We start from the raw sequence: 27,950 nt of genomic DNA on the forward strand, positions 1-27,950 counted from the left end.
GTTACGGATTCGGTCGGATCAGGTCGGATTTTAGGACCGGGTCAATTTTTGACGGTTATTGCTCTGAAATAAGGTGAAAAGAATAGATCTGCAACCCCTCCCGAACTCCTAAGTCCCAATGAAAAGAGAACAACACTGATTAGTATAACTCCAGGACAACAATGATTAGTAATAAGTGGGCAGTGGGTGGTAATTTAAGTGGTAATTTAGTGTTCCAGTGTTTTCATATGGCCACTTGACATATAAAATTGTGACTGACTGAACAACAGTTTTCCAGAGATCAGTAGTTCAGTACGTGATGTAGGAAAGTCTTAAACTATAAAAAATTTCTATGTTACAGAAGTATTGTTATCATTTTGTATACTATGATAAAATACCATAGTACTCCCTCCGAATCTAAATGTTATTCCCGTTTGTCATTTTACGCGGTTATTAAGGAAAAAGAAACATTATAAGATTAACTATTATTAATGTATTTTTATGGGGAATTGTTGCGTTTTGATTCCATTTTCACAAGAAAACAAAATAGTTGAACAAATAGAATTTAAGGAATAAAAATACCAACTCATTAATCCATCCAAACTTAAACCAACCAATGAGACTACAAGATTTTTTGTTGATAAATCCAATAGAATTACAAAGTTAAAATTACAAGGAAGAGATTAAAAAGGAAATAAAAGAAATGAGAAGATTATTTTGGAACACTAAAAAAGGAAACGGGAATAACATTTAGATTCGGAGGGAGTATAAAATATAAAACTAAAAACTTTATCATGCAGCCGAAAGAGCCTAAGTCAGTAAGTAAGTCAGCAAGTGCACTAAGCTGTTGGTGCTATGTTTTTTTTTTTTTCTTTTTGGAGTAGCTGACATTTGACTTCAGTTTACCGATGTACCCCTTAACTTTCACCAACTAACCTAAAACATTTACAAAGTATTATAAAGCTAAGCATTCGCTCTAAATTTAGTTATTGTTCGACTGATCGTAATAATATGGTAAGTCTTATGTCAGATGGTATTACGAAATACTCCATCCGTCTTTTTTTTTTTTACGTTTTCTTTTTTGGGTGTTTCAAAATGTTCTTTACATTTCTTTTTATATCATCACTTAAATGCTTTAATATTCAATCAAAATTTGTGTCAAATTATTATTTTAACCAATTAAATTCATTGGGTTATTTAATTTCTCACACCTTTCTATTAGGACATTAAATTTTTCTTACATTCCCAATATCAGAATTTTGATAAAAGTGAAAATATTATAAATAAACGTAATTTTCCTTGTTTAAATAAAAAAAAGAGCAATCACAATGCACATTAATTAGTTGTTAATAAACGTGAAAAATAACAAACGTAAAGAACAAAAGAGACGGAGGGAGTATTTGGTTAAACATTTTAAACATATTTATATATTTTTTATTTAACTTGGTGTCATACCGGATTTACAATGCTTAGATACAAATCACAAACGATGGTCAAAGTGCAGTTTGTGAATAAATGTCAAAATTCAAAATGTCACCGTTAATTTCGAAACAAAGGTAGTACAAATTATATATTTTGATCTAATATGAACTCCTTTCCCTCCCCTCTTGTGTTTTTATAATTTTATGTTTCCAGGTTGCAGGTTGAACAAGTAAATGCTCTTTTATAAACAAGGATGCAGAACCATGTCAGAGAGGTCAAAAGCAAAAAAACCCAAACATAAAAGAAATTGAAAGAAAACTTGTCAAATTCATTCCTTTAAATCAAATTTCAGATACATGAACTACTGGTTCAAATTCTGTACATTAAACTCATCATGTCAAAGACAAAGAATAGGCCATAAACACATTGATAAACTAAAGAATGAGACTATGAGAGGCGATACGTTTAACGCGTCACTAATCTATTTACATTGATGAACAAATCATATTCTCAATGTTCTCACTCCTCTATTCATCAAAGGATGGTACACTTTACAAGAAGCTACTTAATTTAAGGGTTAAGGAAATCATTGTTTTGTATGGGTAAATATGGTATCAAAACTGATTTTCTTTCTTTCGTCCTACCAATTAATTTAGAGGGGTAAAAAAAGAATGGGTTTAGAGCTCAGCTTAGAACTGTGAAGATGTAGATGGTCGAGCATCTTCATTCTCCAAGTCGATCTTCGAAGGAGGTCCAAACATGCTTAAGAATACCTGCATTCATCATGCCAGCAGAAAATTCAGGGAACTTGATTGCTCATACAAAAATGTAATCTTAATTCAACTCTTTTGTACCTAAATCACACATCATTTTCAACTCTTTTGGGTTATTTTTATAGACACCCACAGGATATATGGTCACCATTTTGACCTAAATAATGCGTTTAATGTTTTATACCATGTAAAAATTTGTGGAGGTTAAGATGCTTGCTCATCCACAAAATGTACATAAACAGGAAAGCAACAGAAGCATCATGTAGATCAAAAACTCGGTATAAGTTGCGTTGATTTCAAGGAAAATGCTAAAGATAAGCTACAACGGGAAACGTGTGATTTTGTCATAAGTTCCAAACTTAATAGGAATACATTTAATCTTCATCCATAGCGGCAAACCCCTAAATTCAACTCAGTTTCCAAGCTGTGAAGGCTTGAGAGAAAAGTTGTGTGTCTGATTTAATTAAGCAAAACAGTAGCAGTTGGTGTATAAAACAGGAGAAAAGAGACTTGCGCTCTCGCCAAGTAAGGACATGGTCCATTAAACAGGAGAAAAGAAAGCACAACTTGACCTCTAAAATGAAAATATATTCAGGAAAACAACTCACAGGTAAAAATATTAGACCATGAAGGAATCCGAGGATGACTAGAGCAAGGTACATCTGGAAGTAATAGACCTGCAGAAGCAAGAACATTTTATAGCATTGAAGCAAAGAATCTTAATTAGTAAGAATTCATAACAAAGAGAACAAAGTTCTTAATCACATACCACAAAGACTTGTGATTTGGCGAAAGCCAGAACAATAACACCAACCAACTTTGTCAGTGTAATTCCACTGCAAAAAAGAAACCAACGCATTAGGAGTTAGTTAGTTACTTACACGAATCATTAATGGAGATCAATCAGAATACAGAAGATACCAGAGGAAAACAATGCAGCAAAAAGGTATTCTACAAGATAAATATTGTGCAATTTAAAAAGCAGAAAAGGGTGTTTAAACCACACGGTACAACATGATTTTGCCAAACAACGCTGAAGCTAGAGCTAACTGATCTAAAGCTATACTTATTACTTTATTAGTAGAAACAAACATTGTTTATAACAATTAGGATGCATGGAAATAACATAGAGAATCAGGAAGTATGATACAAAAAATATTAAAAAGTAAAAAGCAGGTAGGCTGAAGACATTAGAGGGCGAAAACTTATTCACATGCCCTTGTATCTGTTCTTGATATTCATGTTTGTTTAATTTGGAGAAGAAGACATTGGACTGAGGCTGAAATATTTTTGCTATGATGGACTCCATGAAACAACAAAGTACAACATTTTTGCCCCGTCATTGTATTCAAAGAAAAGAAAAAAGTGAATAACACAAGATCAAGGCAGCATGTTTATCAGATGTAGGAACCTGAATACTGAAGCCCCCATTGTACCCAAAGCCTCCTTCATACGTTGATCCCTAGTGCCACCGCTTACCTGTATGCAGAAGCAGACAGAAGAACCATCAGAAAGTTCATAGAAAGGAGACAATATAGATCATCAGATAGAGAACGAGAGTGATATTAACCATGAAAGCGTGAGTTATGTGTACACAGAACTCAACCGCAATTCCAACTGACATGACGAGGTTAACAACAGAAACTGCATTCAGCTGAATTTTCAAAATGGCCATAACCCCCTGCAATGTATCGCATCATCAGTATAATGTTACTACAGTATACATGCATATTAAAAACATTTCTCAAGAATATTAATCTGAACAGGAAAATGAAATTTTGACGGGAAATTACCATTAGATCTACCACTATCATTGTTATAACAAGTAGGATAATCAACGAGCTCCATAGGCTACAGTCATCAAAGCAGGAGAGAATGTAGAATCAGCATCAATTCATTAACAGAAGATGATGTCTCAGCTGGATGCCAGCAGAAAAACAAAAGGAATCATCCACACATTTAATCATTCATATGTTTTACTAGAATTACAAACCTGCAGGTAATAATCAGGCACACAAAGAAGACAGCCCCTGTTAAAGCACAAAAGAAAAATTGTGTCATGACATGAATTCATCAACAATTACTAAAAAATCTGGAAGGCTACAGAAAATGAGTTGAAACCGAATCCCTAATTTCTTAATAAAATTAAAATCACATTTTTACATTACATACTAGCTCCATGACTTGGAGCGTAACCGAACATGAGAAACCTAATTACAATAAACTTAGGTAACAAAAGAACTGGGACTAGGAAACAATCACATGTTTTCCAAACACACCTGAAACCATCAAAAAATATATCCACAATACTCTACTTCCTATATTCTTGTCAAACATTTAACACCACATATATATATGCCAACAAATTAACCATGCACTAAGATTCTTGGGATGTAGTAATTCATTATGTTAGATGGTATCAACTATTTACGAGAGAAAGGTCAATTAAGTACGTTAAGCACAAATAGGCTTGAGGGGGTTTGGGGGAAAGGCTTAAGCTTTTGTCATTTCTGTGTGCAAGTGGATGCTCTGAATTTCAGACGTTTTTGGATCTAAAACTCTTGATAGTAAATAGCTGTTAATAGAGATTTTTCAGTAGGAACATCTGCAAGATAAAATTTTCCTTTGAACATCCTACATCTAGAGGTATGCTTGAGCACTATGCTACATTTAGAAGAGTTTCGATATGACAGAAAGTGCAAGTAGTAGAGGAAACCCAATACGTCGTTTGAGGGAGATAGGATACTTAGGTAGTTAGGTACCCTATTTCCTCTCAATGTTCTTTATTGAGATATCACTTGACTACTCTCACACTGTCAAACTAATTAATTAATGAACCATAAAAACAAACAAAGAACACGATTGAAAGACATGATAGTCAAAGCATGTCTACGCATTGAGAAGAAAGCAAAGTAGCTGATTTTTCATCTGCATACGTGACCTAGATCAATTTTTAACTATCTGAAGAATACTCCATAGAATATATGTGTTGTCTGCGTGAAGGTCGCAAATAATGCAGGAGCAAAAGCAACATAAGACTAACCGATAGCAATAGCAAGGTTTATCAATGCTGTACTCCAAATATCCAGGTATTGCTCAAAGAATATGTAAAACACTGAATACGGAAACACTTCCATCTGCATTATGAAAAAAGGGAGAAAATGAGGGAAGGAACAAAAGACACAAACTCTAGTGCTCATAAGATAATTTTTCTTTGTTACTACAAATATTCACCGTTGCTTTATTACTACAATTTTTTAATAGCAGAGTTTAAGAGGGAGAATTAAACTAATACAAGAAGTGATTTGGGGGACAGATACATCCTTATGCTTGATAATCACAGAATCACACAGGTTATAAAGACATTATCAAATATCAAGCCTAGGCCTATGAGCTACTTCATCAACAAGAAAAATTAGCTTCGAAAGTAAAGTACCAAAGATGATGTAAGATTCGGTAGCACCTAAGTTATTACCTGCAACGACTTCGAAATCCTAGAGGTGAATTCGCGTGCTTCCCTGAGTGCATTGACAAAGTCAACCTGCAAAGTACGAATGACCAGATATAAGACAGGCTACAAGATAGGCAGTAACCAAGTGATTCAGGTCTAAACTACATCACTTGACACATTTATTTCCGTACTTGTTTGTTGAGAGGGGTGTGGTAAGTTCGAAACTCTGAAGCTGGAATTATACCATTTTCAAAACCTGGAAGATAAAAACCAAAAATTAAAATATGTCAGGTCAAGCCAATTTTAGCAGCTGTGATATATTCATTCACAAGGTCTGGTTGATCAAGAGCAAGAAAACCTTCCCTTCTTGGATAAGGAGAAATAATTGCAACTGAATGACTAGAAAAATAAATTATAAGCAGAAATTGAAACACCATGGAATTTGTCTCAGAAAGGGGAAAAGCAAAGACCACATGCTATACTGAATCCTTAGTTCTTATGCTATCTAAAGATTCAATAAAAGCAGGAGAAATGAACACCAATGGGTCTTTCAGATCTTTTCTTATAGTTATAGACATATCAGTAAGATATATTAAATTCCCCGTTCCCCCAATTATTAACCTCATGTCATCAAGAGAGGCGACATATCATGTTATCGAAGAACTTTCTTTCCACACTCCCATATCCCCACAAATTTCTGGAGCAGTTTATTCTCCGGCCGTTTGAATTTAGTGTCCTAAACCCCTCCCCCAAAAGTGGTACTTCTTACCTTCTTCCTATATACTTCGAGTGTATATAGGATGAATATAGGACAGGCATACAAATATACCATTGTCATCTTGGGATTGTGGGTTGAATTGGTGATAGGAAATCCCAATCGTGCGCCTACTAGGATAGATTAAGGGTTGAAATGCAAGTCAAGAAACAAGCAAAAGTAGATGAGCTTTTAAAGTACAATGAGGATGTTGTGATCCTAAATTAAAGTGTATAACACCAAGTCATAATTTATTTGCAAACTACCAATACAAAAAAGGATTAACTTTCCTTTTGATAGCCCCTATGGAAAAATAGTCCACAGTAATGCCAACTACTTGTTTCCTAGGAAGGGGTTGCACTTCAAGGCATTCTAGAAAAGAAACATCGTCAATGATGCAACAATAACAACAATTTGATACCTAAACATGAATTGGCCAAAGTTTCCCCATCAAAGAAATTAAAAAAGAAGTTACAACTTGCAAGAGGATTACACAAAATATCAGCAGGCCATTAAATCCTAACAAACTAAAAAAGAACAGTTCTCAGAAGGTCAAGCCATACCATCTTAGTTCATCATTATACTATCAATTTAAGGACAATAATATTCTCCTAACCAACCTTGCAAGTCCACACTGTTTGTATAGGCACCATGTCCTCCTTTGGCACAACTAGCAGAAGGTAAAGCTTTAAGGAACCATGGTAGCTTATTTTTAAATTGTGCAGTAGTAGGACGATCTTCAGTCAAATCTGAATGAAGAAAGCACTGCATATAGCCAAAATATAAATAATCAAAATCTCCTACAGTAGAAAATTGAGAAAGCTTGATGTAGTAAATAGGCAGGGAACAATTTCTAGGTTTCTCTGATTTAGATAAAGTACCGTGGTGCAGTCTTTGCACACTTCACTAACTCCGCATGTGGCTTGGTCAGAAGCACAGCAAGGAGGCTGCAGAAAATTTGGTTAAGCATTTTACGGTTAGAAACCATAGAGAAAATGAGCTTTGGTATTTGGTAACATAGGAACACAAAATAATTGAGGTAAAAATTAAGAGTCAAACAACATATGAAAGTATTGGAGTTAACACTCTAAACTTTTTGCATCTTGTATCTATTGATTACATGCTTCACTTCCAGGATAGCTATATTTATATGAATAATGAAATAATGGACCTGGTCATCAGGTGGGCAGTAACTTCCGTTTATAAATTTTCTGCAGCAACCAAAAGCTTCAGGAGACATCCACACTAGAAAATCATCAATCCATGACGCTGCTGGTTTGGCTATGTAGCTTGATTCTGGGGTTAATGATACTCTGGTAATCTGTACAAGACGAGGACAAGCCAAGTCAAAGAAGTGTGTTTCCTAGAAAGAACCACTTATCTCATGTGGAGACCAACCTCAAACAGAGATATAGAATGCAAAAAGAATTCATCACACAGAAAATGGAAATAAAGCGAATGCAGGAGTACAATGCATCCGTTTTGTAAGTCCAAAGCATACCTGATTTACAAGAGAATTTGCATCGCAATGGCTGATAGAGCACAATTGATTTGTTTGTCGTGACTCAGAGCTGTAAAGATAAAAAAAAGTGAATAAAAACACAAAGCTAGAGGAACTCCTCTCAAATAACCAGAGAAGGGTTTAAAAGCTGCTGGATGAACTACCATGCACATTATCAGCACAATGCCCTCGACAATCTTTTCTAACTCAAACAAGCAAATTGCATTTATCCCATAAGTCAGTTGAATAAAAAAAATTATCTCCATGAACTGATACACTGTTTTACCTGGTTGCTGAGGGTTGGGGGGGGGGGGGGGGGATCAGTTAGATGATTCATAGAAGGATACAGATTTAGACTGACTCATAGAAGGATCAAAATGAAGTGCTTAATCATTGTTTTGAAGGACACCAGCAGAGCACTATGACATTATAATACACTAATAGTAAAGCGAATATATGGAAAATCAAGAGGAATAAATTTAAGAATTAGCTTTTAAATAAGTAACACCAGATGATCATAACAACAAAGAAAATAAAACTATGAGTGCTAGATAACGCTTCATTCATGTACCTATAATTGTAGTTCTTCACCACAAAATATACTGGTGGTCCAATTCTCAGGACGTCTGAAATATTTTTAAAATATCCCTGATAAAAGAAAAAGCACCAGAAAAGCTTTCAGATATTATAAACCTGTGAGATGGCCATTTGTTCCAAGTATATTATTTTCAGAAAATACTAGGCATAAATTATTAAAAATAGACCTGAAGATAAGAGTCTCTAGGAAGAACAACTTGTTGCTCTAGACCAGGTTCAATCCTGGTGCATAATGTCTGCAGAGCTTCCACAGTCAAAATCTTTAGTTACAATATCAAAGAAGATGAGAGGTCAAGATGTACAGAGTCTCACCCCCTAACCAACCAAAACTAAAACAAAGACTTCTCCAATAAAATAATAAACAGAAATGGAGAAAATAAGACAGAGATAAGCACCCAAAAAAAAACAGCCTAAATCAAGAATGACTTACAATGCTGGACAATGCCATAGCAACAAATACAGAAACAACAAGTATTTTCACTCCCCAGAGACTTAGAATTGGCGCATGGACATCCTAATAATGAGAGGCAAAGGGAATTAACCACATTAGTGTATACAAACAGGAAAAATCAAAAAAGTTAGGTACACGAAGAGATACAGTGAAAATAGCAGGGAGCATTACGTCAAAAAATAAATAAGTAAATAAATAAATAAATAGCAGGGAGCATATAGTAAGTCTGTAATTACTCCGTACAAATTAAGGAAAATTCTTGATTTTGCAGTCAAGGAATAGATTGAAAGATATATTGAACCTGAGTTGCCTGAAAATGGATTTCTCAAATTTTACTGACAGTTATCAAGTACATTAATGTTTGTTAATATTTACCAAAACTATCAAGTTTTCCAGCGTATCGACGGAATTGTATCATTCTAAAAAAGTTACAAGAAGAATATCGGCCAATCCTCCAATTTTCGATAGGAATCAGTGTAGTCAACACATATTTACGTATCAGATTTACAGGAAGTGACAAAACTAACAGACAGGGAAGGAAATACGGCAGGATGCCAGGATCTGTAAGAAAATCTTAGTTATTAAAGGAAAAAGGTATCAGTTAGCAGTCCTTTTTTCAGGGGCAAGAATAAAGGTTATAACTTGGAAAGATACAAGTTTAGAGCAGGTCAGAAAATTTTATAGAATTCTCAAGTTCATCGTTCAATCAAACAGTTTGTTCATCAGTACATAGCGCAATAAAACTAAAGTGTTAATCTAGTTTTCAAGCTTCCATCTGCAAATATATGAGCTTACCTTCATATAACGAGCAAGAAATCCAGGTTTTCTAAGACCGGTCCCTGCATTTCCACAAATCCACACAATACGGTTAAATCAAAGAGGCATGAAAACGAAGAACTGAAATACAATACCTAGAAATTAATCAAAAGCATATACCATTGTTTGAGTCCTCAAGGGAGGACACCTTCCTGCAAGGAAAACAATCAACTCTTTGATCTTCAGTCCTCTTGAAGTCAAATACTATCAGTGCAACAAAAGCGGTAACTTGTAGAAGGAAGTCCAGAAGAACAGCAAGAGCTTCAAAGAAAAAGGAAAGGAAGATAACATTCAGGAAAAATAAAAAATAAAACCCACTAATATTTTACAACTAGGGGAAGTTTTCGACAAAACTTGAATAAGTAGGGGAGAGAGAAACCTGCAAACATGGAAAACACCCGTACAGCTGGCATTGGGATGAAAGTTCCAACTGCAAATGCTAATACCTCAGACAGACTAGCCATTGAAATAGATGGTCCAACTTCTACTAGTGCAATACTTATGCGTTCTTCCAAGAGCAACTCCTGTGGTTGTCTCTTAACAGCATTGACTAAAATGCACATGTTGTCCACCCCAACCTAGTAAATACAATGCCATCTTCGTCATGATAGTAAAATTACCTTAACCAGTGAACGAAATTTATTGGAAACAATAAGGAATAAAGTTCACAGCATAAGTAATACAACTTCAGGGGATATATAAGGCCACTAGGGAAAGAAATTTTGCAGGGAACTACCAATTTGTTAACGATTGCCTCATGTGGAACATGCTTTTCAAAAAAAACAGCTACCTCTAACGTTCTCCAACGCATATTAAAAAATTACTTAGTAGGAGATTGGACAAAAGGGTTGAATGTGAATAAATTTTTAAAAGTGGAAAGACCGAAAGATTAGAAAGAGAAAGTGTAAGAATAATGTGGGAAAAAAGAGTTTATGTGTGAAAAAGATACGGTAAGATCCAGATCACCAAAGGAGTAGGAATATTTACCAAAATAGGGAACAGGAAGATAATTATGGGAGTTAGATCTCATAGAAATACAGACAATCTCCCAGGCTTGTCTCATTTGACCATATTAACTTATTCTTAACTCAGTAATAAAAGTCGAAGGCTGATGTGATTCTGATGTATAAGGTTGTCTCATATTTTCATGAGAAAACTGAGATTAGAGGGGGAAATGCCAACGTGTAAAGAAACCTTTAGTTAAAGGTGGCTCCTCTAGAGAAATCCCACATAAAGAATGAAAGATATCCCTGTTTGAAATATATGGTTTTGGTGGACACAACAACATCAGTGTACATAAGGCAGAAGTCACTTGTAAATAGTACTATCCGCAAACATTGCTAACAATAAATATCTCTAAAAGCATTTTACTTCGACAGAAAAGAAGTCAAACTTACAGCCAAGACAAGGAAAGGAATGACTTCCATTATAATAAGTGTAGATTTTACTCCAACAGCGCTGAAAAATCCAACTGATCCAAGTACAGAGAGCAAGACCAGCATTACACCAGAAAGTCCAAGGGACACCTGGAATCGCTCAAGTTATGCATTTTCAAAAAATCATGAAAGAAAATGGAAAGTAAAGGAGAAACAGGTTCTGCAGCACAAGAGTTGCATGCAATACAATGGAGCTATTGAAATAATTATACAGATGGATATGAACATATATCCCTGATAATGAGGTAAAAGAGAAGACCTTAACCAAAAATGTAAAATCAGAATTCAGTTAAAATCCAGCTCAAGATGTCACGTAGCAAAAATTAGCAGCCAAAAGTATACTTCTGATGATCAACTGGGGCATATTTGATGTTTGATCAGAAGGAATAAGGGGTAAGGAACTAAGGAACTATGAACAAATAAAAGTCAACTTTACAAGCCCTTTAAATCTTTGGCGAAAGGAGTGAATCTCAACAACATAAAGAATCAATTGCCTAAGTTTTCTTTTAATTATGAAATCTGAGACTTTGAGTAAGGAACTATGGACAACTTACGCAAAAAGTATAATTTATGCAAAATCTGCTAGAACTCTAGAAGTGACCATGCAATTGGGAAATATGGAAAATCACAATCCAATTCAATCTAGCTGAAAAGCTGCTATCCTTTTGGGAGTTAGGCTCTAATGTGGTTTTTGTTATTGGGTTGTTGTAACTTGTAAGATTGTGCTGCTATACTTTCTCATGGAATTGTTCTGATTATTCAACAATCACCATCTACTTTTGGGAACATCCCATCAACATTCAACAGTATAGCAGACACAGAGTATCATGCAGATTTAACAAGAGATCACCCACTTAGTACAACAGATGAATCATACCTTAGATGAAATATAAAAAGAAGATAATCGAGGTTTGTCTCCCAGAGTAAGTGATATATAGGCAAACATCACAAGATAACTTATCTGAAAAGAAAAAAAGAAAAAGTCTCCAAGTCATCATGAATGTCAGAGTATAGCAGCTACTTTCACGACGGTTGTTGTGACACCTGTGAAAGGAATAGAAGATAATGAAGAGGAACAGAAACGCTTGCCACTATAGTTATGACATCTGCAGTGCTCTCTCTCTTCAGTTCTTCTTCAATTGAACTTTCCGATGAAAAGGCAAGTGTTAGGTTTTTTGCTTGAACCATTGTCATTATCTCATCCTGCCACAAAGAGCCACACAAGATGAGACAAAACAAAGAAAGCATATGTGGGGGAGAAAAAAATGACAATATTGACCCCCCCCCCCCCACACACACACAAAATACGAAGGTAAGATAAGCATCCAATCGTGAAGTCCCTACACGCTACCAGAAACCAGAGGAAGATGTTGACTCAGGTGGTCCAGTAGAAACTGGAGAGCATCAAATCAAATTCACTTCAGGGGAAGTATCTACAAAAAATTATTAAAAAAAATATCGGCAGGACAAAAACAGTGAGGAATGGCCAATTGATCAAGCTCAAACTGTTCCTGATAAATTTTTAGTGATCAAATTCAATCCCCTTGAACATAGACCTCTATTGTTAATAATTTATCCCAAGATTACCAACACCTTTGAATAGGAAGTCCCTTAACAACACCTTTGAAAGGGAACATAATCACATAAGAGGAAGTCCTTGTTGCTTTCATAGGTGCTGTTATGAATTAACATAGCTTAGACACCATAAATGACAGACTAAGGAAGAAGAAGACGAATTTGTTAATAGAGTGGAATTACAGAAAAATGTAAAATGATATTCAAGCATTCATGAGGCTTAATTCTCTCCCAATTAGCACTAACATTCCACATAATTCTCTAATATGCTCTATATATAGAGCTGTTTCCTCAAACAAACAACCTATCTTATTCTTAAAGCTACTAATAACTGAAAAGTAATGCTAATCCTGAAAGTGCCCGTATCCCTATACTGTTTCATAGCAGAAGCATTCCACTAGTAAACTCGTCAAATATATCATTATTCTCTTAACGTGGAATATCACACACTTGATAGTCTTGAACGATACATCTCGCTTGATTATTTTAAAAAATATATATATATCATTCAACAGAGATGAAGAAAACAATAGATAGATGCTGCTAAGAAAGTGAGACTGTAAGAGACTAAGAGGATGCATAGATATGCAAACCTTTGCTAGTTGAATGAAGGCCCTCTCCCAAGCAACAGCGCTTTTTGATTCATTGCTTTCTCTATCAATTGCATTGTTCACCGGATAGGTGACTGTAAATGCAGAAGCCTGAAAAAAAAAATTAAAATCCATAGCATGCAACTAAATGAATGACTAACATTACAAGAAGTACCTCGGAGTAATTGTTTCCAGAGTAACCACCAAGTGCGATGCTAGGATCTAGGGGAGCTTTGAATGCACTCCTACAATTGTCTGCAGTAGAATAATGCTGAAAAAACCGAATAAAAGGTGTCAACCTATATGGTTTTTCAATCAAACCTGAATTTTCACTTCTCATTGCTGGCAAGTAGGATTGAAAAGTAAGAGAGTAATGAAAATACTCAAACCTATTAAAGGTTACTTGGTATATTTCACAAATTCCAGTCACAATAAAGTTATTTTAGAAGACAAAAACATGAATATGTGGAATAGAGGCTGCTTTAACATTTGTACGAGAAGGCTGAAATCACTTATTCATCAATCATGTAGCTTAAACGAAAGGGGTTGGAAAACTTGTTCCTAAGAAAACATATCTTGATGAAAGGAAGTATGCATATCTGAACGCAATAACTTTCAGTTGGATTACACACCTCAAAACAGTACTGAATATGATCCACTCCACCAAAGCTATCGAAATTGTCCGCATTCATTTTGAAGTACTGGCATCAAAGAGAAAATAGAAAACAGAAGCTATGAGAATTAAAGTGTCATCAAACTGTGAAATTCAAGATGAAATATTAACGGAAACCCAATTGATATTCAATTGGTCATATTACCTTCCACTCAGAAACGAAATGTAGTTAGCATGACTTTGAAGCTGACAACTTGGACTTATACATCAGAAATCAATTTCATTGACATGCTACTTGCTAAACCAAGGGAGTTAATGAAAAATGTACTATCCTAAGTACAAATTCGGTTCCGCAATCCATGTAGAAAATAAATAAAAACTTCATAATGATTCTTGTAAGAAGAAAACATGGCATCCTACAACTTTATGATTGTCAAAGAAGATCACAATTCACAAGGCACAACCTATCCTTTCACATTATCTTCACTTAGCAGATAGAATATCAAGAAAAATGGGGAGAACATTCTTAGTGCACTTAGACGACAAAGAAAGAAAAGGGAAGAAAAATAAGAATCCATAAAGACTTGATCATAAAAACGGTTAGGTTCACCAACATAATATCCTTTTTCACTAGTTTCTCAATGACAAATGAAGACTTCTCATAATACGGTAAATCATAGACGATAGTCGATCACCATACACCTTGTTGGAATGTCAGTTACCTATATAAATTATCAATGAAGATTGGACCAGTGTACTGTGCATTATCTTCCAGAACTCCTAGGAACATAAGTTTACTACGGCGTACAACATTAATAGCCAGAGAAGTAAAAAATTATCCTCTCTTAATCATTTACGAAAATTGTTTAATAGAGGTTGCCTGTCATTCAAAAGAAATGATGCACAACAAATCCCCACAGATTTTTACTGATGTTCCAAGGTTCATCACATATTTGCAAAGAGCAACAACAGAAGGATTTCATTAAGGGACCTATATAGATTCAAATTCTAGACATAAACTGTGACCTATACAGATTCAAATTCAAATGCAGCATTTATTGAAGAGTTAAAGACAGGTGAATTCCAAGAAATCAAACTCTGGAGCGCTGAAGTCTGAATTATTGACCTGTAAATGTCACGTTGGGCATTGTGTATGCACAGCTTACTGTTTCTTACAAGGTGATTAACGATGTAGTATAAGAATATCCAGTTTAATTATCTTCTAGAATTTAGAGTCCTCGGTTTATTAGAGGTGATCATTGGTCAATAGTCCACCAATTAGGTAGTGTTTACTCACATATACATTTAAAAGAATGTTATACCTCAAAGCAACTTAAAGTGCATCCGACTCCTATCTTAGTCTCAGACTCTCAGCTTCTCCAGATAGAGTGATGGAATAAATGAAAGTCAGATCTGGGGATAAGTAAAGGAAAAAGTGAACTGCTTTACCTGTAAAATGCTCTGAGTGGCACAATCTGATCCAAGTGGTTTGTAACAAATGTTAGTTAGAGACACTACTGAGTCAGAAAATTTGGCTTGAATTCCATCAACCTGCCACGAAGGGAATTATAAAATGAAAAACATAATCCAGATTTTAACTTTGTTCGTGTAACTGAAAATTACAAATAACGAATGCTTACTTTCTTTTGAATTTCAAAAAGTAATTTAATGTTATCCTCTGTCAAGATACTAGGTGCTTTCTCTTTCCCTTCATCAGGAATTGTTGCAATTATAAGCTGCCAAAAATACATAAAGATAGATTTATTTATGAAAGTCATGAAACTCTAACGTAATTTTTAAATTAGTAATATACAAAAGCCCACAATTCCGCTCTAAAAAGCCGTATCATAATTCAGAGAAAGGTACAAGAGAAAAGGAAAGACTCGTAAAAGACAGAAACTACAGCTCTCAGCAATCATCAGAAGATTAAAAAAAAATTGTTGCACCAAGATTCATTTGTAAAAGTGTTTGATGCATCTGCTTGTATTAAGAAAAGAAATGAGTTAAAAGACCATGGTCTACAGATAACCAAAAGTGAAAAACGAAACACAACCTGTTCAATTCTGTAGAAAGGAGCTAGATGGGTGTCAAAGAACTGTTTTTCTTTTGCAGCTCTGCTCCCAGGCCCAACCCAAAGCTGCAATTTAACACATATGTAAGATTCTACCAAATCAAAAAGCTGTGTCACACAGTTAAATCAATGTAAACACTAATAAGAACTAATACACACCCCATCAATAAAGTATAGTACTGTTTAAAATAAAATTTCTACAAATTTAGCCTGAAATGTGACCTTGTCCTGAATGATTTATTCGATATTTTCAACTTCAACAAAACACATTTTAGTACTGTGCACTGGAAAGTCGAACTCGGTTTCACCTTCCTGCTCTTCTTCTGCTCTTTCATGTCTCAAGAACACAAGTCCCAAACGTTGAAGTGATACCACCTATCTTGGTTTTATGTTCATGAGCTAGGCATGCAATTCAAACAGGCTTTTGCTGCAGTTTAAATATATTTTGTCTCTCTTTTCGTTTAAGCTAACTGAGCGTCCGAAAACTTAAAGAGTATAATACGGAGTATTGGAAATCAATACTCCCTTAATGGTGGTTAATCAAATGGCATCAGCAAAAAAGATAATGGATTTGTGGTTAATTATCATATGTCAATTGTTCCATATAAAAGCATATCTATGTATATATTAAAACTCCAAGGCATTGCATGACATCTCTCCATGTGTCACGATGACTTGAAAAGTGACATGGCGTAGCAGTGCCATGTCATACGCACACATCGTTTATTGTGTGTCCTCATAACAAAATGTTGTTATCCACCCTTGAACTAATGACCTCTTATATGTTAATACAAAGTCTTAACCATCACTCCAATGACACAAACACAACTTATGACTATAAAACAATTAAAAAATAGAAAATTCATACTTATAAATGTATAAATCTTTAATACCCAAATTTATGTACTTGAATAATAATTTATGGTAACAAAAAGTTTCTTATTTTTTATTCATTTATTAATCGAATAGTTTATCTTTTCTAGAAATATATTTAGATCAAACATAAAACCATGAAATTAATAGAGAAAAGAATAGATAAAAGAATAGATAAAAATAATGTTGCGCTTCTTTTAACTAATTAAATGTGTTTTTTTTCTCCAAAATGTATTTCGGCTTTGTAACTCTATATACAATTGTAACTTCAAATTTTTCTTACAACACATAAGTAAAGTAGGTATAAAAAGTAAAATTTACACAAATAATGCAAAATTACTGAAAAAATTAGTTTAACGGTAGTTGGTTACCAAATTTATTCTTAAACTGCATATGTAATGAAATGCATATTATGGTCAAACTGCGTATATAAAGAAATTTGTAAGTGAATTTCAAATGATTAAAAAAAACTCGAATTATATGCAACACTCCGGTGCATCGCCGGAGCCACTAACTAGTTTTTACCTTATATCTGCCTGACTACCTCTAGAAAGACGCGAGACATCGGGAGGATTAAATGTGTGAAAGATGTTGATCAAAAAGTTTTGGTGGGAGATAAGGAAATCAAGGATAGATGGAGGTTCTACTTTGATAACTTATTTAACGAGGATCAAGGGCGCGATATTGGGGATACAAATATCCCTCGGGATATGGTTAACCTAGACTTCATGAGAAGAATTCAAAAGAGAGAAGTCGAAATGGCACTGAAAAAGATGGGTCGCAAGAGGGCATTGGGGCCCGATGGTATATCTATCGAAGTCTGGAGATGTTTGGGAGAGAGAGGGGTTGTATGGTTAACAACTCTTTTCAACAAGATTTGGGGAAGTAATAGGATGCCAGTAGAGTGGAGGAAAAGTACTATCATCCCCTTGTACAAGAATAAGGGTGATGTCCAGGATTGTGCCAACTATCTAGGAATCAAACTAATGAGTCATACTATGAAACTTTGGGAGCGGATTATTGAGCAAAGATTGAGGAGAACTGTGAAAATTTCGGAGAACCGGTTTGGATTTATGCCTGGGAGATCGACTATGGAGGCCATTCATCTTATAAGGCAACTAATGGAGAATTATCGGGATAAGAAGAAGGATTTACACATGGTTTTCATTGATTTGGAGAAGGCGTATGATAAGGTACCAAGGGAAATTCTTTGGTGGGCATTAAGTAGGAAAGGAATTCCGAGGAAATATATTGATATCATCAAGGACATGTATGAGGGAGTTAGCACGAGTGTGAGAACTAGTGTTGGTAAGACCGAAGAATTCCCCCTTACGAATGGAGTGCATCAAGGTTCCGCACTTAGCCCGTTTCTTTTTGCTATAGTCATGGACGAATTGACGAGGTCAATCCAAGATGGTATACCCTGGTGCATGATGTTTGCAGATGATATCGTGTTGATTGATGAAACAAAAGAAGGAGTGGAAAGTAAGTTGGAGTTATGGAGACAAACTTTGGAATCTCGAGGTTTTAGGCTGAGTAGAGACAAGACGAAATATATGGAGTGTAAGTTTAGTGGAGTCCAAGATAGAGAGACAGGGGGGATTACCTTAGATGGGAAAATTGTCCAAGACTCTGAAATGTTCCGTTATTTAGGATCTATAATCCAAAAGCATGGAGAATTGGATGGCGATGTGGCCCATAGAATCAAAGCAGGTTGGTTGAAGTGGAAAGGTGCCACAGGGTTCTTATGTGATTCAGGCATGCCCCAAAGATTGAAGGGAAAATTTTACCGCACGGCAATTCGACCAGCTCTGTTATACGGCACGGAATGCTGGGAAGTGAAGCATTGTCACGTGCACAAGATGAATGTGGCATAGATGCGCATGTTACGTTGGATGTGTGGCCCGACCTGGCAAATGGGTCGTCTGGATCGGGTTCGGATCGGGTTTGTTCGGATCGGGTAATTTTGGGTCACTTTGACTTCGGATCGGGTTCGGGTATGGTTCGGGTCCATTCGGGTTTCGGGTTTAATTCGGTTTTTTGATGGTCGGATCGGTTCGGATTTGGGTCAAAATTTCGGGTCAATATCGGATCGGGTCATTATCGGTTCGGTTCATTTCAGATCGGATCATATCAGATCGGTTTTTTCCGGTTTAGTTCGGATATTTTCGGGTTAGATCGGACTTTTCTTGTTTAATTTCAAGTTTGGCAATTTCGCTTTAGATTTGGTCATTATTCATAAATATTCAATTATTTTTAATATTATTTATAACAATATCTCTTACGAAGTAATTAAGGGATAAGCGTATACAGTTCGAGATTACTGGTTTACTGTATGGGAATTTTAGTAAACAATAAGGGTTACATTTACCTTTTCACATTGTTACAAGTGATAATTTAGGCGACTCTAATCTTACTTCTACTAATGTATGGTCTAGACGACGAAACATGAAATATTGACGAATATAACAATATATATTGGTAATTAAAAAAACATTATCATGATTTAGTAAAGTAACTAGTATTTGAGACCAAACTCTCGAATTATTTCATAGATAATATGTGGTTAATAATAATAATAATAATAATAATAATAATAATAATAATAATAACAACAATAACAATAAAAATAATAATAACAATAATAATACTAATAATAATAATAATAATAATAAAAGTTAGAAAACTTGTGTTATTTAGTTTGAACTATTGATAAATTTGAGTTTTTCTTCGGTTCGGATCGGTTTCGGATCTTCGGGTCGGATCGGTTTCGGTTTGATTCAAAATTTCCAGTTATTTTCGGTTCGGGTTACTTCGGTTTCGGATGAAACTCGGTCGGGTTAATTCGGTTCGGGCCGATTCAGTTATCAGATCATTTCGGGTTAAAATCAATTTCGGATCGGTTTCAGTTTCGGTTCGGATAAATTTGGGTTTCGGGTTGATTTTGGGTCGTCATTTCGGGTCAAAATCGGGTAATGGATCGGGTCATTCGGATCGGATCATTCGGATCGGGTCAATTTTGCCAGGTCTATGTGTGGGCATACAAGAAAGGATCGTTTGAGGAATGAGATTATTAGGAAGAAAGTAGGGGTTGCACCGATTGAGTTTAAGATGATGGAAAATCGTTTAAGATGGTTTGGGCATGTAAGCAGAAGATCAAGTGATGCGCCGGTTAGGAGGATAGAAGGGTGACAAAGTGATAAAATTGCAAGGGGTAGGGGAAGACCTAAGAAAACTTGGAGGAAGGTGATTGAGCACAATATGAGCTTTCTTGGGATCGAGGAACACATGGCGTGGGATAGGACAGAGTGGAGGGAAAGAATATACATTGATGACTTCATTTTACTTATACAGCTTTCATGTTTCTCTTTCTGTCTATTTTTATTTTATTTTTTATTCTTATTCTTATTTTTATTTAATTTTTAAAATTCTTTAACTTACTTTTTTTTTTTTTAATTTCACATCCTATTTTGAAATGTACTTATTTTACTTATTCATTTATTTTAAACTTTACTTTTTTATTATCACTTACAATATTTCTTCTATAATGTATATACATTTTTCTCTTATCTTACTTTCATTAATTCCACTTTCTCTTCCTTGTTTTTTTCTTTTTACTTCCTGCTCCTTTCTGGTTTGATTGGTGACAATGACGATCTCCTACGACGATTCATGTTAGCCGACCCCAAATCATTTTGGGACTAAGGCTTTGTTGTTGTTGTTGTATCTGCCTGACTACCTCTACTTCCCCCAGAAACACTATTTCGTGCCAATTAATAAATAAATAAAACATCTACGTCAGCATCATTGAGCCAGGAAAACGTTTAGGGTACCTAAATGGTTTGCTTCTTTCCTCGGATCATATATTAGAAAATACTAACAATGAGCACGCACAAAATGTAACTGAAAGAGCACAGAAGAATACCTTTTCAGGCCGTGTCTCAACTCTTAAACGGACTAAACCTAAACAAAGAACAAGTACAATTGCCAAGGATGAAAAAAGAACAAGAGCAGGTTTCCTGGCTACCCATGCTCCATATATCCTGAAAGACATCCCAGGGAAGAAAAGAATTTTGGTCACAGACACAGACAAAAGAAATGTAACAATTTGCTGTGTCAGGATTTAGCCCGAAATTGATACAGGTGGATTTATACCAACCTGTAAAAGTTTGACATGTATACTTGAACCAATGAAAGTCTTGCTTCACCAGAATGTCGTGCTCCATTACGAAGAATCTGATGATAAAAATATTACAATACCTCTGAGACAAACAGTTTATGATCTTTTGAGCTTGCATCATCACATAATTATTTAACAAGAGGAGCATATCAAAGAATTCAAAAACTATTCCATCTGAGAGTCTGGGAGAGCAACAGAAATCTTCTAAGAAAATCAATGACCGAATTGTTTAGATCATTGGTAAGGAATAATACAATAACATATCCACAAAGCTTGAAAGTTGGGACATACCGGCAGAGGAAGATCACCATCTTTCTGGTCAGTTGAATGCCTACCATCACTGCTAGGGGCACTAGCCAACGGTTTTGTTCTTGAAACAGGGCTCATTCGTTTCTTCTGATGAACAATACCCCATCCAAGAAATACAGAAAGCGATACAATAAATACCACTGCTACCACAACATCACTGCAATTTGCCTACAGTCATCACAATTCACAAATGGTTCAAGATAAATAGAAGTGCAATAAATATTAGTACTTTTTCTCTCTTACTTTATCCACTTTTTTCTTACACACACTTTCCTTTGCTTCCCTAAAACAAGTTTAAAGTAAATGCGTAAAACAAAAAAATGTCCGGAGGGAGTATGACCTTCTACCAATTCATATCACAATGGTTGGTATAATAAATAAATAAACAGAGGGGGTATAAATTTGTAAATAATTTCACCTTCACAGAACCCATTTTAATTGAACAGGTACTGCTCTTGCTGATGGAAGGAGCTGCTGAACTAGAGCATGTAGGAGACGAAGGACAGTCCCCACAAGAACAACCCAGCGAAGTGTCACCACATGCATAAGCAGATATATTCATGGGAATCATTCCTGAAGATTCGGGTACATTAGAGGTGAAATTTATAGCATATGGTGAACCAGGAACATTAAGACCCACTTGTCTACCAACAAAAGCAAACCACCCTGCAGAAAAAATCAAGCAATAAGAAAAAACTTTCAAACAAGCAGCACTTAAACCATAAATATAATTACATAAGTATAACTAGAACCAGATAATACTACAAACACCACCCACCTCCTTCCGAACAAAACGCATTTAATTAACAAATGCTGGGGTTCTTTATAATAAACCGCATTTGGTTTGCCCGATTAAAAGAAATCGAATAGATCTTTGTCTTACTTTCCATTGTAATTTACTCAACCATCCAACCAAGTAAAAGAAGACCAGCAGTTACGAATATGGCCAATCTATTAATGATGACATGTTTGTTACTCATTCAAAAAAATTCATGGATCCAGGTAAAGGACTTGGATGGATTTCGGACAGTAACCAATGTAGGAAAGAGATGCTTTTATACATGGAGACGCGAGGAGGTTGAGTCAAAGGTATTATAGAACTCAAATGCTTTTTCTCTGACAAAACTTCCAATAAAATGTTAGAATCACGCTAGGTGTTTTTACATACTTGAGTCCAATCTATGCAACACAGAAATCTTTGAGATTGTTTCCATTCTTGATTCCCTGTTGTCACTTAAACATACAGTTCTTACCTACTTATCATAAAAGACTTTTAATATGAAGTTGCACAAGCCTAACAGGACATCTGGAGCTTCCTATGATCCCACAATTCACCAAGACCATTAGTGCTGAAGAATATTCATTAAATCTTTGGGTGAGACTTTGGTATTTCAGTCTCTTTGGGTGAGAGTCCGTGAGACTTTGGTATTTCAGTCTATTAAAAGAAACGGCAAAGCAAAAACATAGGAATCATTTTCTTGATAATAATGTAATGCACTCACGATTCAAAGGCACTACTTGGATTTCCTACTTGTGCAAGTGTAACACGAAATTTTAGAAGAAGATAACATGTATTCATAGTACCAAATTGCACCATATACTGTAAAAGGAGTAAGAATCTACCTTTAAAATCTTTAGCACCGCCAGCAACAAATTCTATAGCTCGAGTATTCATAGTACCGAATTTCACATCCTTGCAAGAGTTGTACAACCCTTCACCAAAAGCATCAGTTACATAAAATTCAATTGCATCCACAGTCAAGCTGTTATTAACCTGAAACAGAAAAGAAATAAGGCTGAGGTCTTTAAATTCAGCCATTCTTGGACAGGAACACATGATTCGCCAAATAATAAAGAAAACTTTATTTATTTGTTAGAAGAACTAAACAACAGCTAAAAGAACTTTGAACTACCAAGCTCTTTCCTTTCCCTATCCACACTCACAATTTCACAAACTCCACAGTCGAGATATACATCAGGCATATATACCAGCTTACTAGCTATGGGACCAGAAGGTTTTGTGTGAGAACTATATGAAAACATGCATAAAACCTGATTAGGAGAACAAAGGATTTTATTTAGAAAGGTTGCAGAATTCTCACCTTTTTGGTAGAAGTTACATTGATGAATAAACTCTGATTAGGAGAACAAGACATTTCACAAAAGAAATTCAAAAAGTTCCTTAAGCACGCTGGACAGCCCACAAGCAGGGGGACTACCTGCAAAGATTTCCACAAGTTATCAAACAAGTGAAAATAATGGGAACAGGAATGCACAAAATTTAACAGCTTTGACTCAGAAGAGTCATAGTTAGGACAGAAAAGCAAGATGACAGTAATAGAAAAAGCTCAACATTGTCAGAGTGACTTGCACATTTCACCCAGCCCACCCTTGAACACCCTGAGTCCCTGATTACAAACAAAATTGAGGAAATTCTTGGCACGTTGACATGATCATAAAAGACTTGAAGAAAGCACAATTTAGATGCATCATTTAAATCAAAGTTAAGAAACAACATCTTTATATATCTGTCTAAAGGGTTTTAGAAAAGATTCATGATGACTTCTTCTGGAATATTGCCTCTGAGCTTAATTTAGAATAGAAAACCCGTTTGAGGAATATGCCCACCCATTCAAGCAAGCACTTACATACAACTATACAAGTAATCAGCTCAAGTAAAGTATTCTATCGAAGTGTATTGTATGACGAGTTGAGATTGATTTCATTGATATAAGTTACAGATATCTTACTTGCTGGGCTTGACTCCGCAGTGTATCAAATTGCGCTTCTGTACAACAAACATCCCCAGTAATTGTGGGGCACAAACTTTGAATCTTTGATGATAATAAGCCATCTGGCTGTGAAGTATTCCAGAAAAGACAAATACAATTATGTTGGCATGTAATAAGTAATGACAATCAATTAACAAAAACTTGGTTCTTCCAATAGCTGCTATGAAATAGAGCCCATTGCAGCACTTGCATGTTTGAGCATCAATAAAGCTCAACAAAGCAAAAAAGAACAGCCAAATGCTACCTTCACAGCAGGTGCATTCAAAGGGCAATTCAAAACTTTCGCGTCACTTCGTGCACCACATATGTCATACATAGCACAAACTCCTGGTGCATGCCTCACCCTGACGATCAGAGAGCATTAGAGTAAGTCTCAGTTTTCTCACTGTATCAAATAGGAGTATTAAATAATGTATAACATATATCAGAGTGTATGAGGACATGCAAAAGCTTTAACTGTATATGATTTGGAAGATGGAAGTTACAGTGATTCATACAGTTATCACTGCTACCAGACTTTCACATAAATTCATCTTCGTTCACCAGACATCACTATCATACGAGCTACGAAGTATATACTTAACGAAAACAACACAACCCCAGCCCCACTTCCATTGATGATAATGAATAATAATAGTACTAAATAATCCAGCTTTGACCACACTAGACCCAAAAAAAAATGTAGTGCCATCATCATCAAGGCATCGACTCAGGAAACCGACTCCCGTGTTCAACACATATAAGCTAAAAGAATTACTATATTAACAACATTACAACAACAAAAAGCAACATTCTTATACCCATTTGTGTCGTTAGATGTCAAAAGAAAACGCGTATTCGATATATTTGCCTCGGCTTTAGATGTTGCAACACTTGCAAGTAACACCTGCAAGACTAGAATTCATTAGCATCATACTATTAATTTGCTGAACTAATCAATGTGTTTTGCCCATATCCAAAAAAACAAAAAGCAATTACCTAATGGATGTTAAGCCATCACATTATCACCAAAACACTATTTATTTGTACAGTTTTACAAAAAAGAAAAGAAATGAATTTCAAAAGGTAACATTTATGTTGTTCTATCAACTTAGCAAGTTAGCACTACTTTTATGACAATGTAATTTCCAAAATTAACGGTACATTTTTCTAATTTATCTTTTCTTTTATCTTGAAAGGGCCGGGTAAAAATCAAGTAGTGACAAGTAAATCTCTACGATTTGGATTCCACAATATGTCAAATCTCGGGGAGTAAACATCAGTTCCCACTTCCAAGTTCTACTGTATAATTCCAGCTGAATTTACTTGCGATCATCAATTGCACGCCTTAATTATGATTTAGACTTTTTGCCACGCCCCCACAATATTCAATAATACCGCTCACAAATCTCAATACTGTTATTCTCATTTTTTTTTGCTAGCTTTATATTTTTATAATAAAAACCATTCTCTTTAGAAAACTAACAAAAATGGATTATCACAACAAACACTGTCAAAATCAACACTCCTCGCTTCCATGACGATGTTCCAGGTCTTTTTTTGTTAAAATAATAAAATTTTGTATTTTTAAATATTCATTAAAACGAATCAAAGACGATGCTCTATCTCAAAATTCTCTTTACTTATACATAGTGTTAAAATTCTAAATTGGTATATCACGGTATATAAATAATAAATTTCCTATTATTACGTACAAATAATTTAGGATGTATGACAAATTTAAATCTCAATCGGTATTAAATTATTAAATAATACTCCATACTTTGAAAGAAAAAAAAAAACTTCATAGTCCGTATTTAATTATGTGCTTAATATTCTCATTTTTAGCTAAAAAGCTAAAATTAGAAACATAAACAAACGTAACACCAAAATTACTGTAATTCACCAGATGAAGGGGGGAAAAACACCACATTTTTACCCTAAAAAATGTCCACTCTTGAATTGAAATTTTCTAATTGAAGAATAAAAACTAAATTTAACAACTCTTTTCTGAGAAAAAAAAAAAGGAACTAAAATTAATTAAATAAAATAAAATAAAAACTCAACAACGCCATTACTGGAAATTAGCGGATAAACATAACAGCTCAACATTATACTCAATTACGCCAACAAATTAACAAAAAATATTTTTTTTTTAAAAAGTCTACAAATAATTTAAAACACCTAATTCAATAATAATAAAATAATAATTACCTGGAGACAGAAAAGAATGAAGAAAAATCTTGAACGAATCCCCATTTTTTTCCCGAATTTTCTGAAAAACAGAGAGAAAAAATGGGGTAGAGGATAGGGAATGAAGAATACTCCTTATGAATTAAAAAAGGCGGCGACGTCGTTGTAGTTACGTATATATAGAAATCGAGAATTGGAAAGAGAAAGTGAGAATGGAAGAGTAGAAAGTCAAAACGCCATTACCACTTCTGTGAACTACTTATATATAGTAGTAATATCAGATTATGAGTGCACTGCTGTTATGAAAATGATGACAATTAAAGTAAAGTACTCCGTAAAAAGCCGATGGCAAATGAACGGGATTTGATGTCGACCCTAGTGAATAAATTTTCTGTCCTCTGTAAATTTGTGAAATGTGATGCTGTTATATTTGAAGGGCGTGCCAAGGTGAGAAAAAAAAAAAAAAAGGGGGGAATTTTGGGGGATGATGATGTTTTTTACGAAAATGGCCTTGCTTTCGGTTGATTTGTCGGGTATTATAAGGCCTTGTTTGGAAGTATGGAAATGAATACGAGGCGAGTACTTGGGGAGCGGGCGTGAGAGTAAGGGCGTTTTCGTCGTTTTGACAGACAGGTTGGTTTTGGTTGTGACTTTGTGAATTGTGTTGCTAACTTTTTTTTTAAATTAAATGTGATATTTTGGATGATTTTTAGGCAATTTTTATATATGGTTGCTTAAGTGTATTCAGGAGAACTTGTTGAATCATTTTGGTGGAGTGCATGTTCTGGGAGTTCTCCATTCAACTGAATTGGTACTCCGTAGTATTTTACAACTCAAAAGATTTCGTGTGCATAAGGTGTCGATTTTTAATAATATTTAATATTATTTTGAATGGATAACACTTATAAAGAGAAAATTGCTATCACTAAAATATACTCCGTATACATTTTTTTATTTTATTTCCTATGGGGTGTTTTTGTTTTATTTGGTGAAAATATTGGGTGTTTTTTAAGTATTTTTAGGTAATTTTACATTCGCCTCGCAATAATCATTATACACTGTCTTAACTAAAAGTATGTGTTTATGAAGTATTTCATTGCTATCCGGAATAGTTTCAGAAAATTCTTATAAAAAAGCGGTCTCTTATGTTCTTGTTCGTAGGACTAAATAACCAAGGCTCTGTTTGGTAATATTAGCTGAAATTAAGCTGAAACTGATAAGTTAACTGAAACTGATAGGTTAGCACCTGAAATTGATAAGGTCCTGAAACAGATAAGGTTACGGTTTATATCAACGGTTTGGTAAAAACTTATTTTATGAGTACCTGAAATTTTGAGTATTTTTAATCGATTTTCTATGTATTATTACATCTAAATATTTGTGTGTCATGAATAATTACAAATAAAATACACAATCTCATAACGCATAATTTTATTTATTTCATTGTAATTAACAATTTTATACGAGTATTCCATAATGTAATGACACGAAAAAACAAGGTCATCTTTCCACATAAAATCCAAGTGCACAACCCTTCCTTCAAACCAGATAAAAGGAGCGATTTCCTTCAATATTGCATAAAGATCCAATAATTT

At 34.8% G+C, this 27,950-nt stretch overlaps 1 protein-coding gene across 1 annotated transcript; it reads right to left on the bottom strand.

Annotated features, from left to right (window-relative positions):
• Nucleotides 1–1,708: 1,708 nt before the first annotated feature.
• LOC110776382 (uncharacterized) lies at nt 1,709–26,591 on the bottom strand. The gene is made up of 39 exons (XM_021980938.2): nt 26,377–26,591; nt 24,984–25,069; nt 24,428–24,527; nt 24,142–24,249; nt 23,494–23,610; nt 23,015–23,165; nt 21,810–22,057; nt 21,374–21,559; nt 21,062–21,138; nt 20,828–20,945; nt 16,012–16,095; nt 15,599–15,694; nt 15,408–15,509; nt 13,978–14,046; nt 13,521–13,616; nt 13,349–13,456; nt 12,270–12,383; nt 12,058–12,141; nt 11,142–11,270; nt 10,124–10,322; nt 9,865–10,005; nt 9,724–9,767; nt 8,908–8,991; nt 8,645–8,713; nt 8,452–8,528; nt 7,881–7,950; nt 7,551–7,700; nt 7,261–7,326; nt 7,000–7,144; nt 5,817–5,881; nt 5,650–5,715; nt 5,218–5,311; nt 4,168–4,204; nt 3,968–4,025; nt 3,745–3,855; nt 3,586–3,653; nt 2,944–3,010; nt 2,783–2,851; nt 1,709–2,174 (listed from the first exon to the last, which is right to left on the bottom strand). The coding sequence occupies exons 1-39, from the start codon at nt 26,419–26,421 to the stop codon at nt 2,091–2,093; spliced, it is 3,882 nt and encodes a 1,293-aa protein (XP_021836630.2). The 5' UTR covers nt 26,422–26,591; the 3' UTR covers nt 1,709–2,090.
• Between the last annotated feature and the right edge of the window lie 1,359 nt (nt 26,592–27,950).

Source organism: Spinacia oleracea, chromosome 5 (assembly GCF_020520425.1).
Source record: "Spinacia oleracea cultivar Varoflay chromosome 5, BTI_SOV_V1, whole genome shotgun sequence".
NCBI lineage: Eukaryota > Viridiplantae > Streptophyta > Magnoliopsida > Caryophyllales > Amaranthaceae > Spinacia > Spinacia oleracea.